Consider the following 13,064-nt stretch of genomic DNA (forward strand, 5'->3'; position numbering starts at 1 on the left):
CAAACGTCTCTCTCCGTGTCACCGGTCACATTTTCATTTAGTTCCTTATTTTGCCCCCCGGTGTACGGTACGCGCGCGCACTCGGTCGTAAAAAAAAATGGTGTTTGCGCCGTGCATGGCGTTCCGCGTTGTGCAAAGGCTGCCGCTGCTGCCATAAAGGGGCGCGATGCGCAGTAAACACCACTTAGCGAGGCGTTAGCCGCGTATCTATAGGGCTACCGCTGCTGCTGCTGCTGCTGCTGCTGCTGCCGGTTCTCCCAACGATCGAGGCTGGCATGTGCCGGCGGGGACAGCGTCGTAGCGCCCTGTCGGGCGTTTCCGCCCTCACAAAACACCTGCATAGACAGTCTGTACACTGTGAAATAAACTGTAAAATAATTTACGCCCTTAAAAGTGAAGGGTGTAAATATGCGTATAACTTACACCCTCACACCCAAAAAGGGTGTAATGGTGGGAGTTATAGATTTATTTACACCCTTCATATTTAATGGTGTAAATTATTCTACATACTCGGTAAAATACGTTACATCCTCGAAAGTTAATGAGAATGTAACATTGTGTATACCTCACACCCTTACACCCAAAAAAGGTGTAATGGTGGGAGGTAGACGCAGATTTACACCCTTATTCACGTTTAAGGGTGTAAATTATTTTACAGTGTAGAACAGTATAGATGCTGCGGCGCTCTGCCCCGTGGTTCTTTTGCTGTGTCGCGAGTCGCACTATTTGAAGATAACTGTTCATCAACATATAAAGTTCATAGAATGGTCACAGACGGCCAGCGGATTTACGACAGCCTGTATAGAATGTTCCAACGTGTACGATCCAAGGTAAGGTGTATAGAATGGCTGTAATCGGTCCGCGGTCTTATGACCGTCTATATAAAAAAAGTCAGTAGATTTATAAATGATATATAAATTATTGGGTTTTGCGTGCCAAAACCGCAATAGATCGTAGTAGGAGGCTCCTAGGGTGCCTACATGCAACGCCGTTTTAAAACGGCGTTGCACCCTAGGAGGCTCCGGATTAACTTTGAGCACCGGTTCTTTTTAACGTGCGCTCAATGCACGATACACGGGCGTTCCTAAATTTCGCCCCCATCGAAATGTGGCCTCCGCGGTCGGGATTTCATCCTGGGCCCTCGTGCTAAAGTCTGTAGATGTTTCAAGTTCAGTAATTGAAATGTTAAAGACAGCCTGTGGTTTTATAACAGTGTATGGAAAGTGCATAGGTGTTCTGATATGATGTCTATAGGATGGCTATAGGGTAACAATAGTAGTAGTAGTAGTAGTAGTAGTAGTAGTAGTAGTAGTAGTAGTAGTAGTAGTAGTAGTAGTAGTAGTAGTAGTAGCAGTAGTAGTAGTAGCAGAGAGGAAAGCGTTATAGCGCTCTAATCGCTGGTGCTGTCTGGAGAAGGATCCCAGCGGTGTATACCTACGGGGTTCTATTAACGGTGGTGTATACATCTCGGCGTGGTGCAATGGCCACGCGTCAGAGGCAGCCGGTGAAGAAAAAGTTAAGTCTGGGCTAGCGTAATCTAGTAGGACTAAACTGCTCGGTGCGTTGACACGGTGGAGCGGTGGCATCCTTATTCCTCGGCATCGTACAGTCGCGTTGCTGAACTCGGCGTTAATGACACGGGACCCGCTCACGCTGCGTTTAACGCGGTGCCGTGTTTATCGCCGCCGCAAATTAAATGGAGACGCTCGATCGGAGCCGTTGCCGTCCTGCGTTTGCAAGGCTAGATGCGTCTGTAGCTAACACTGTCGTTGTCTTCGACCTCGGGTAGGTGCACTTGCGTGATAGTTAAGAGTTGCTTCTACGCTGGCTGCATATCGTAGCAAAGGCGGGGATAAGGGGAGATGGAGGGAGGGGCAGAGAGGAGGCAAAGAAAATAGGTATAGGCAACGCCTCCTAGATAGCACGCGGCCTGCGCACTTCGATCCATGACGTCATGCTGCCTCGCACGACTGCCATAGAATCTAATGTGGACGCTCCCGAGTAAGCCGCGGTGATTTTGACGTCAACGCTTTCGTCACGCCGGGCTTGGAAACGGAAATTTCGGTCCAAGCAGCATGACGTTATAAAGCAGAGTGCACAGGCCTGCTATCTATAGGAGGCGTTGGCATAGATGGCTCGCACTCACGTCATCGTAGCCGCCATGCTGGTGCACCGGCACGGTGATGAGTTGGATCCGTGATGTCACGGGAAAGTTATGCGTGCGGCCTGTACAGACTCAGTCATAGTTAACCATAACATGCCTTAATCACGTTCCTTCTACGAATGTTGCCGGAGGTATCTGACTGGGGAGGCTTTTAAACAGCTAGCTTAACGAACGCTCCTTCCGAAGCCTTCGGTGTAATTGTTCCTTGCAGCCTGTGTTTCTCAGAATCAGGTCGCTAGGAAGGAAGGATGTGTTTTGATTGTTCGGGTTAAGTCAGACGACGGCTGTATATACGTTCGCGTTTGTCGCGCAGCGAGAAAGCTTCCTCTGTGTTACAGCCGACCTCTACGTTCTTCAAACGCAGCTGTAACGAGGCTTGTGGAAGTGTGTGTGCGTGCGTGTGTGTGTGTGCGCGTTAATGCGCGCGTTTGATGTGTTTACGTTCGTTTACGCCGTTAGTATTATCGGTGGCTTCCCCGCGCAGCACCCAGCCACCGTACGGCGGGAACTGCAGGGGTCTGTCGCGATTCGCTCGAGAGAGTCGGCTTTCACCTTCCATTACGACAATCGGCCTCTTCGTCGTCAAAATCCCCGGAGCTGTGCGCCACTTCCTCTATCCACTGGTTTCTCCGAACCCATCGGCGCCGACTCGATCGGCCGTAATTTTCGGGCGCCGACCACCGCTTCCCGCAGCGGCGCGGTCTCTATTACCGCGGCCGCGCGCTAGTGCCCGACGGTGAAGTCCATCTGTCGGATAGAAAGGGGGTTTGCCAGGGGGGGTGAATCACGGTGGCCGCTTTTCTGCGAAGCAGGTGTAATTGCCTTCCCGCTCTACGCCGCACAGAAGTATATGGTCGCGGCCTGCTGGCGCACGAAAGAAAGCAAAGCAAAGAAGCAATGCTGCGCCGGGATTGGGACTGTGTAGTTACGTGCAGTGGTTGCCGGAAGCCCGAGATCACGCGTCGACGAGGCTTCGTTGTCCGGCACATTGACAGCGCGTGCGGCACGACACTCGCGCGACTTAAGGATGCCGGAGTGGTCGTGTCGTCGTATGGGCTGACATAGTTGTCGGATCCCTAGAAGTGTCGCCGAATTAACTCTACGATAATATGTGAGTCTGTTGTGTCCGGAGCCAATGGAGAAGGGGGGGGGGGGGGGGGGGGAAACGGGAAGTTGATTGGTCGATAGCCAAATACACGTACGCGACCTGTGAGCTTGGCTTGGATACCTACGCCGAAACTTTTCCTGTAGGTTCCGCCTGTTTTAGATATGCTGTGTGCAAAATACTGGTATAGGTCGAGCGTGCACTGCGCTTCGTAAGGCGTGCAACCTACTTCCACTTCCATCCGAGGCCGTCAGTAATAACTAGAAAAAAGAGAGACTGAAAGAAAGAACATTCTTGATTTATCGCACCTAATTATTGTCTTATCGATTCATTACCGTGATTGTTCTTCTCGAAAGGGGCCAAAGGGAAAGGCGGCTTCATGGCTTCGCTGTGAGCACTTGAGGTATGGAGTTACGGTCTACTACGGCAACCCTAATTAGGAAAGACCGCAAGTGAATTAAAGCCGTGCGAATCGATGCAGACAGCAAGATTTACGTTTTGCTCCTAGGCTGTCCAGGTCATCCTTAATGCAAGTGGCGCAAATTGGACTACCAGAAAGAGTAGAGCGCATCCTTCGGCGTGTTACTTCATGTACATATATTAAAGCGAATCTGCTAATTTTTGCTTTACGCACTTTGATGCATTTAGATATGCGTCGTACTTTTTTTTTATGCCCCGTGCCACCTCTCGTCACAATTCTTCCCTCGACAAGCATCAAATGTCGCCTTCGTCATCGTGACGTCACTGCACCGCCGTATCTCAGTCTACGAATACGTAAATTGGCGTTTGCGTTTCGTCTTTTTGTGAACGGCCGTAGTGCATAAGCACGCAGATAAGATTACAGTTGAGACCTATGCGGCACATAAATATACATGAGGTTACATGAGATACATAAAGTGCATGAGGTTACAGATTTGATTGGGTGAAAATAAATATATTTAGAGGTATCGCATTAAGATTTATAGCATTTTATTTACCGTTTCAAGAAAGTTTCGCGTCACGTAGGTTCCAACACCTGCTTTCGATTTGCTTAAATTTTTAAGCTTGTGCATTAATTTACTAAATCTGTTTTACTATGAAGTCTGCAGGATGTGTATGTTAAAGCCTTTGGACTTATGGCCTTACACTTTTTTGTCGAGTGTCGTTTTACTGACTTGTTGAAAACAAGCGATTCGGAGGTGACTTGGCCACTGTAGACCAGAAGTGTAGGCACGTCAATCACTTTTGTCTACAGCCTGTGCGTACAGCTTCCGTAGTCGAAAGAGCTGATACTAAAGAATGCAATGAGGTCTTACAACATGCAGGTGTATACAAAAAATAATTTTAGTATGGTTCCTCTCCTAGGTGTCGATGACTGCTAGTTCGATTGTCTGATTGATTGATTGACAACACAGAAGTTATGAGAGGCGGCATTGTAGAGGGCCGCGGATAAATTCAGACCGCATTGGATTGTCGGACGTGCATCCAAAGGTTGGCAAACGCCGTGTGTTTTTCGCATTCTGCCTTCGTCGAAACGCGGTGGCCACGGCAGGGCATCGAACCTGGGACCTTGTGTCCAGCAGCTGGATGCCATAGCCGCTGCCGCATGACAGCGGGTGCCGGCGTGCGTCTTTCCGTCGTGTACGAATAAAAAATGAGGCCCGGATGTCGCGCTGGGCCCATCTCCTCACCCGTCATGCATTCGAAGCCGTATACCATACCGAATAACGCTGGGCTCTCGTTCTCTCCCAATAGTCACTGCTTATAGCCGACGACGTTCGAAGAAGCACGAAGTAGCACGTGGAGAAAACGGCACGTATTCACTGTAAAATAACTTACCCCCTTAAACCTGAACAACGGTATAGCTCGGTACATAACTATAACACTCTTACACCCCTTTTCGTGTAAGGGTGTCAGTTATAGACCGATCTGCACCCTCGTTCACTTTCTAAGGGTGCGAATTGTTGTACTGTGTAACTGTGTCGGGCTCTCGTGATTCAGCGCGGCTCATGCTGTGTCGCGCCTCAGCCCCGTCCTATCGCTTGTTAATGTCCGCTGTACTTTACTCAGCAGGCTCAGAAGTTTTTAAGGGCTTGTGAATTGTGCGACCGGCTTTGAACGTGGTAGCGCGTAGGGTCGTGTTATTGCGCAAATTTTCTTACTTCAATGTTTTTTTTCTTCTATCATCTTTTATTTCCTTTGCCCCTTTCCCCAGTACAGGGTAGCAAGCCGGTATTCACACTGGCTAACCTCCTTGTCTTTCTCTCTCTCTCTCTCTCTCTCTCTCTCTCTCTCTCTCTCAGGAGAAACATTCACTGCTTTCTTTCTGTGCACGAGGCACGCAGCGTATGGCCTATGTAGAGTGTCTCAGCTAAACATAGCCAAGATGTTCAGCGAAATAAAGATAAGAATGAGCAGACATCGTTCAAGGATACGATTTTGAGACCTATGGGTTCGGTCATCAGTCCTATATGACGATCGAACACCGTAGCTCTTATAATTGTATCGTGCATCGTGTTTTTCTTTTTAATCTTTATTTTTTATTGAACAGCTCGGCTATCGTTAGCTGGAACAAATGGCATATGCTGCATGAAACAGAAAGAAGGGTGAAAAAAAAAAGAAGTAAGTACCTATGCGCTGTGGAATGTCCTGCTTGATTGTTCCTTTGCCCCCGAGCCATTGCTTCGCGCAGCACGTTTATTTGGCATATAATCAATTTGGCTAGAGCCAATTGGCTTATAATCAAATTTCCCTCGAACAACACACAGTGCGGTAGCCTACAATTCCGTGCACTGAACTTCGGGGGAAACTCGGGCATGTCTCGATCCCTGTGGTACGTTCTGTGGTTTCTGTGCTCATGTCAAGTCTTGATATTCTTGGTAGCAACCTTGATATCCTTTCTTATCGTTTTGTTTCTGCATTCTTTTGTATTTTATCGATAGCTTTGTCATCATTGTCTGCTTTACCGACATAACGTGTTCACTGTAGCGTAATTACTATAATACTTTGTAGAATATTCACCTTTTTGTTATCCTTTATAATATGATCTTATGTTCCTTTGTTAATGACGGAATGGCGATATGTTGAAACTACTGCCTCATCATGGTTATTAGGGCCTAGTCGAGCTGCTTAAACCAGCTTTTTGCTCTAGCGTCCATTTTCAATGTGTATTCTGGAAAAAAATAAAATGATTTAATTTGATGTATAGCTTTTTTTTTGCTTTGCGCAGTATCGCCTCTTCATCAGTCGCGATTGAATTCGCTCTTCTTTTTTATAATCAATTTTAATTTGGCCGGTACGGTACATCGCACTCTCGCGGCTCGGTGTACGTAATTCCTGCAGAACTACAGGGAGCGGTGCGCTTCTGTGCTGTGTTATGTTTGATCACTGTTACTTCGCTTCGCTTCCAAGTTCTCGCTTGGCGCAGTGTCGCCCGTTCATCTGTCATGAACCAATTGGCTCTTTGTCAACTCTTGGCCAGTGCGCATCGCACGGCGCACCGTTTACTGCGCCGAATTTCGGGGAAAGGCCGTCGCGCAGTCCTGCGGTGTGTTCCGCTTGATTGCAGTTACTGTCCTTAGCTTCGGCTCTGTGCGGCGTCGGCTATCCATCAGTCGCGATCCAATTGGCTCTTTATCAAGTTCCATTTGGCCAAGTACAGTACGTCGCAGCCTACAGCTCAGTGCGTGCAATTTCGGGACAACCACAGTACGTCGCAATGCAGTGCTCTGCCTTCTTTCTTGCCTCTTTTTTTTTTTTTTTTTGTTGCTTCTTTGCTCTTAGCTTTTGACACAATCTTTGACGACATCATTTTGGTTTTTGTTTGTCGCAGTGTCGCCTATTTTTTTTTATTCCTGCACCAATCGACCAACAGACATGTTCCGCTTGGACAGTGCACAGTCGTAGCCCATAACTCAGCGAACAGAACCGCTGAAGAAATGGCGCGATCGCCACAGGGGGGCGCTGTGTCGCACTTTTTATAGTTCCTTTGTCCCTTGCTTTGGGCCTTCCTGCTTTGTCGCTTATTAATCAATTAAATTAAACAGTCAGGGTTAACGTCCCTAAGCTGCGCAATAGGCTATGTAAGGGACGCCGTATAGAGTAGTCGGCTCCGGATTAATTTTGACCACCTGTAGGGTTCCTTAACGCGCACTCAAAGCACAGTATACTAACCTTTTTTTTTAACGTCCCGCTCCCATCATAGTGCTGCCTCCGCGGCCGCGGGAATCGAACCCTAGACCACGTGCCCATCAGCGCGACGCCAGAGACGCTGAGTCACTGCGGCGGCTCGTATTCCTCAATCACGAAGCAAACTGGCTCGTACTGGAAAATCTTTCGCACGTTACCGCAGCATTTAGCACAGTGCACAGAACTGTATGCGGGGGCCAGATTATATAGAGAGTGGCAGAGGCCGATTCCACCAAAGTAAGAAGAAAGTAAGAAGGAAGACGTTGAGGAACAAGACAAGAAGGAGAAAGAAAGGACAGTTCTGCGAAGGTGCGCAGGTTTAGGCCTGGGCGGCGGCGCGCCGGGGCGTCAATCGGAAGAGGAGCGGAGGATTAATGGCCGAGATCGAAGCGATTAGCCGACGCGCCTTGTGGATCCCCCAAGCCAGCCTCCGCCCTACCGGAGAGCGCTTGTTGGCTGTCTGGGTGGTGTGTGTGTGTTGTGTTTATGTGTGTGCGCGTCTGGTGCGACGCCTCTCCCTGACTGGTAATCGAGGTCTTCCTCCTTTTTGTTCTTTCCCTCAGCCCGTTTCTTTATTGTCGTCCCACGGTTTGGAGGCGACTGGTCGTTGATCGCGGAGTTACATCTGCCTCAGCTGCACGGAGCGGCTGCACTGTCTCCGCAACGTTCGTGCCGGTCTCTCGGGATTGATTAGAGCAGCTTTAAGCCTGTCCGTGAGCTGACTGCAGTTTGTGGAATACCGAGACAACCCGGAGACTTCGCCATCAGATGATGATTATGATTTATTGGCATTTTCTTTGAAACGGGCCGGCGACAAATAGTCACCTAGCCTGCTCCGAGTTAATCAGGTATGCTATATACATGCTTTTCATTCTAGCATTTTTGTATGCATCTCTTTAAATACCATTTGTCTCATCGAAACGTCGCCATCCACTTTTTATGGTACCGGAGTTTTAGCTTGTGTATGCGTTTATGTGTGCGTACACACACGCACTATATATACGTATGTAGTCGTAACGTCAACGGGTCTTTGCTTGCTGCACAACTTATTTAAAGAAAGAAATAAAGTCCTTTAAAACGTTTCTTTACTCGACGTTTCGGCCGGGGGACGACCTTTATCAAGAGTATCGCACGCTCTTTTGCCCGACGAAATCTAACAAGGATCTATGGTGCGTACCATAGATCCTAAAATTTTCTGCTTTATACCATATAGGCTATGCGTTAAAGTTTCATGGTTTTAATTCAGCGTTATGAGGTACCAAACTCAGCGTATCAAGAAATTACACGTTGGGAATAACAAGGTTAAGGCCCTTAAGCTACACGAACTTGACATGTCCAGGAATTTTGGACATTGCCCCTTCGAACATTTGTAGTACTCACCGCAGCACACCAGTGTAGCTGACTGGGCAACATTATCACCAAAATTATATTTGAAGAGATTGTCCGAGCTTTAACAAGTTTCCATTAGAAACGTCGAGAGGGTAAGTTCTCACTTATCCCAACTTCGCTTTTCCTTTACAAATAGCAATGTTTTAGTCATGACCAAAGCACTATAAACGTAGCACTAAGAGACACTAAGGTCATAAATGCGTACGGTAATCGAAGAAAGCACCCTCTCGACGTTGCTTAAAAAAAAAAAAAACCTTATTGAAACTAGGGCGATCTTATGAAATACAATTTTTCAAAGTGCTGTTCATTGAGTTATGCTGGTGTGTTACGGCGAAGCTCAACAGATTGCCGAAAGGGCAATGTCCAAAATTCCTCTTGGTGTGTTGCGGCGAAGTTCAACAGATTGCCGAAGGGGCAATTTTCAAAACTCCTGGGTACGAGTCCCTCGGAAGTTCGTCAATGTGGGCCTTTTTAGTGCAGCTTGCTTTTCAACCTGCGACGTGGCCGCTCCGTGAACGCGAGGTTGTAGCAACGGGCGCGCTGTCCTCCTCCGTGGGGGAGACCTGGCTGTGTACGTGTCGGTGTGTTCCTGGCGCGCCCCTATACAAGGCGGCCGGTCGATGATTGCTCGCAACCCCTCCACTATATACACTGCCACCCTCGCCCGCCCGTCGGGACGTTGCTGACCAACAACGCGCTCCGCACTTGGATGACCTTTGCTCGCTTTGATCGCAGAGGGCACCAGGGGCGCACGGAGTCGCGGCCTCTTGCTTTTCTTTCAGACCGCCCCTCCCCCGTCGTTCATTTTTCCTCGATACCCTGTTCCCGGCTTTCTCCATTGGCGGCAGCATCGGCATCGGCGGAGGCGGTTGGCGGCAAGGCGCTAAACTTCGGCTGACACTTTTTTCTCGCTTGGTTCGAACTCTAGCGCTCCTTCTTTCTTTCTCGATGAAGAAAACAAAAGATTCCTCGTGAGGTGACACAACGATTTCGGCTGGCTGGAGGCACCACTTTTGTCCAGACTTCTTGCGAGTTGTCTTGACTCGCATTGTATTCATTAAGCGTCAGTTTTTTTGCCGCAGTCCAATATTTCGGTCAATCAGTGGTTAGTTGTTCTCTGACCGGGAGCGAGACGGGATGTGATACACACATAAAGCATCGGCTATAGTATATCCTCTGTGCTGTGGTAGATGTGAGGCATTTCCTAGTGATCAGTCGAGACATAAGGCCGGCATGAGATACACAATAAAAAAAATTCAAGGCCGATCTTGTACCTCTATATACCTAGAGCGGTATAGGCAGCATGCGTTATTTCATTTTTTTTTTCATTTGTTTTTAAATAGCAGACACTTAGGCGCGCTCGCGCCGTCGCCGTGCTGTATAGGGTGCAGCGGCGCATGCGCTACCGTCGCGCCGAGTAATGGGTGTCACGTGATCGGTGGGCGCCATTATCTAAAATGTTGGGCACATACGAGGGCGAGCACATGCGAGCGCGTCAGCCAGGGCGACCATTAAGGCGAGAAGGCCGGTGCCTTACCGCGCGCTGTACTCCCGCGCGCCCGCTATTGACGTCACGTGACCTACCGAATTTCGGAGAGACGCGGCACAACGAAATGGCAAAGGGAGCGGCAGGACGGAACGTTCGCTTTTGGGACGAGCTCGCGCACTCCCTGCCGCCGCCGCTGTCACCACGAGGGCTCGCGGTCATCGAGTGAACGCTGTTCTCTGGGCGCGAGGCACCGCGCATGTTTAGTTAGTAAGCGAATGGTTAGCACCATTTACACTGCCCGCAAAACTACTAGCCTTCGTGTAGTATTCCAAACCTTACAATCGCTGTGAGTAGCAAACCGGACACGTAATCTGGTTAACCTTTCTGCCTTTCACCTCTTGTTTTCCTCACCTCCATCTTCCTTACAATAGCTGTCAATGCTTGGCCCTTCGGGCGAAACTGACTTTCTGCGACAGAACATGCCCATCACGATTACTTGTTCTAATCTTTCATATACGTGAGCGTTACGTCTCGGGAATCGTTATCCCGACACCCTTCAGACGCCGTGACTGTTGACCGCATTGCGTGTACCTGAGTCCGCGCGTGCTCGAGTTGTAAATGGAGTAACCAGCCACTCCAAATGGGGCGCGTGACGGTGGAAAGAGAAGAAATGGGGGGGGAGAGGAAAATCGTGCGTGTCACCGCGGCGTCGAACGTGAAACTGTTTCTGTCTCGCGTCTCTGAACTCGCTCACGTCGCTGCTTGCCCGAACCGTGTATACGTTGACATAGGTTCGACTGTGCGGCTGCTCCGGCTGGCACACAAATCCCGGACATCTTGATTCAACCGGCGTCCGTACGTGGCCCGTTGAGGATACCGTCGAGCTGTACTTACATTCAGTGTTTGTTCAGTTCCGCTCACTGTCTCGATCGGAGACCTCGTGCCATTTATGTGTGTTCTTGCAGTGGGGACTGGTGAATTAGGATGTAGGGACAGTGCTCGTCAGGTTCAACGCTGCAAGCCCGAGGAATCCGCCAGTCTGAGGTTTGGAATGAAATGCCCTCGACGGAATGCGTGCAGCGCGATGCTTGACGTCCGAAACTTACGGGGGCGCGTTAGGTACGCGCACTGTAGTCTATAACGTAGGTTGGCAAGCTCACTCATCAGTCGGTTCACTTAGACTCAGAACGACCCCTGAGTCTGATTCAGCGGCCCAGCTGAGTAGCGCTTTGGAGAGGGGCGGGGGGGGGGGGGGGTAGCGGCGGCTAAGTGGAATTGGTGAGTCAGAGTGCCAGTGAGCCCCGAGCAAAATTATTCTTTGTGAGTGATTTTGAGTGAGTTCCGTTTCCCTTGACGGCCTGTGCTTGTTAATATTACGTTGTTTACAAGTAACTGACAGATGCTTGGAAATTAGAGCATTTCTTAAGGTGGAATGAGGAAACAGCGCGAAGCCATTACGACAGCAGCATTTACTCTCCAGCACTTAATAGCATCACTTGTACATGAGCCTGGCAAAGTCATCTAACACAGACTTGTCGCTAGCGGAGTGTCTTCGAATGTCTCGAAAATCAATCAATCAATCAATCAATCAATCAATCAATCAATCAATCAATCAATCAATCAATCAATCAATCAATCAATCAATCAATCAATCAATCAATCAATCAATCCAGTGAACGTAGGCAAACGAACAAAACAGGCCTAATTACGGCTTACCTTGACGCGTCTCCTCGAACGCCACATCAGTCACACGCTGATGCATCCGGTTTACGCGTTTACTAGCATAACGCGTTGCTCGCACGGAACGCAGTCGCGTAAGCAACGCTTCGCTGCATTGCAACGGCTCGCGGCCGCGACCTGAAACAAAAACACGGCGGCCAGGAGATAAGGCCGAAGGTCGTCGAGGGGGGCCACCGTCACTGTGGTTCCCCTTATTGCCGTCGGCTTATAATTCGGGCCCTTAGTTACCCGCACTGCCGTTCACTGCTGAACCGACGCAAAGGACAAACCGTAAACGAGTCTAGACGCGGGCGGAAGTTGTTAACCCCACAAAGCCCGAACTCCATTCCACGTCGAGAAAAATTAGAACGACTCGTTCCTTTCGCGTCTGGCCTATAGGGGAAGTAGAGTCAACCAAAAAAAGTTCACGCCCGCGGGATCTCGGAAAAACGTTCAATTCCCGAGCAGCCTGTAGTAGTAGCCAGTAAAACTGTATGCGACGGGTTGTTAGCATATTCTAGTCGAAGCCCGAAACGCAAATACGTTGTGAGGATGCGGAGATGTTGAGCTTTTTCTCAGGTTTCATGTACCGTAATATTTGTGGTTGACAGTATACATTCGCAGAATGAAACACTAAAACGTTAGTTAAGTAAAAATCAACTAGTATAGCAAGTAATTGTTCAGTCATTGGGTTACTCAGCTGCCCACAATGAATGATCCTTCTGGGATATGCCGAAAACGCTTTCCCACGATTAAATCAGAATTTGGAGGTATCAAAATAAGCGGATAAACAAACAAAAAAAAAGATACGTTGCGCTTTGGAGGTTAAAAGGTCGGCTGTTGTGCGAAAGTTAAAGACATAAGTGGGATAGCGAGGAGAGAAAGTTACAGCAACGATACGTTTTTTCGAGTGTCAATTAAGCCAGCCACCGAGAGACTAATGCCAATTGACGAACATAAAGTTGTACCGTTTTGATTTCACCCGTCTCGTGGTGGCTAGATCGATACGGGGTAACGCTGTTGAACACGAG

At 48.9% G+C, this 13,064-nt stretch overlaps 1 protein-coding gene across 1 annotated transcript in view; it reads right to left on the bottom strand.

Annotated features, from left to right (window-relative positions):
• Positions 1-215: 215 nt before the first annotated feature.
• Positions 216-13,064, bottom strand: part of LOC119431539 (uncharacterized) — a 31,499-nt gene continuing 18,650 nt past the window's right edge. Inside the window, exon 8 of the mRNA XM_037699021.2 lies at positions 216-335. Within this exon, the coding sequence (XP_037554949.2) occupies positions 216-335 (120 nt within the window). The remainder of the gene's footprint in view (positions 336-13,064) is intronic.

The sequence above is a fragment of the Dermacentor silvarum genome, chromosome 10 (genome assembly GCF_013339745.2).
Source record: "Dermacentor silvarum isolate Dsil-2018 chromosome 10, BIME_Dsil_1.4, whole genome shotgun sequence".
In the NCBI taxonomy this organism is placed as follows: Eukaryota; Metazoa; Arthropoda; class Arachnida; order Ixodida; family Ixodidae; genus Dermacentor; species Dermacentor silvarum.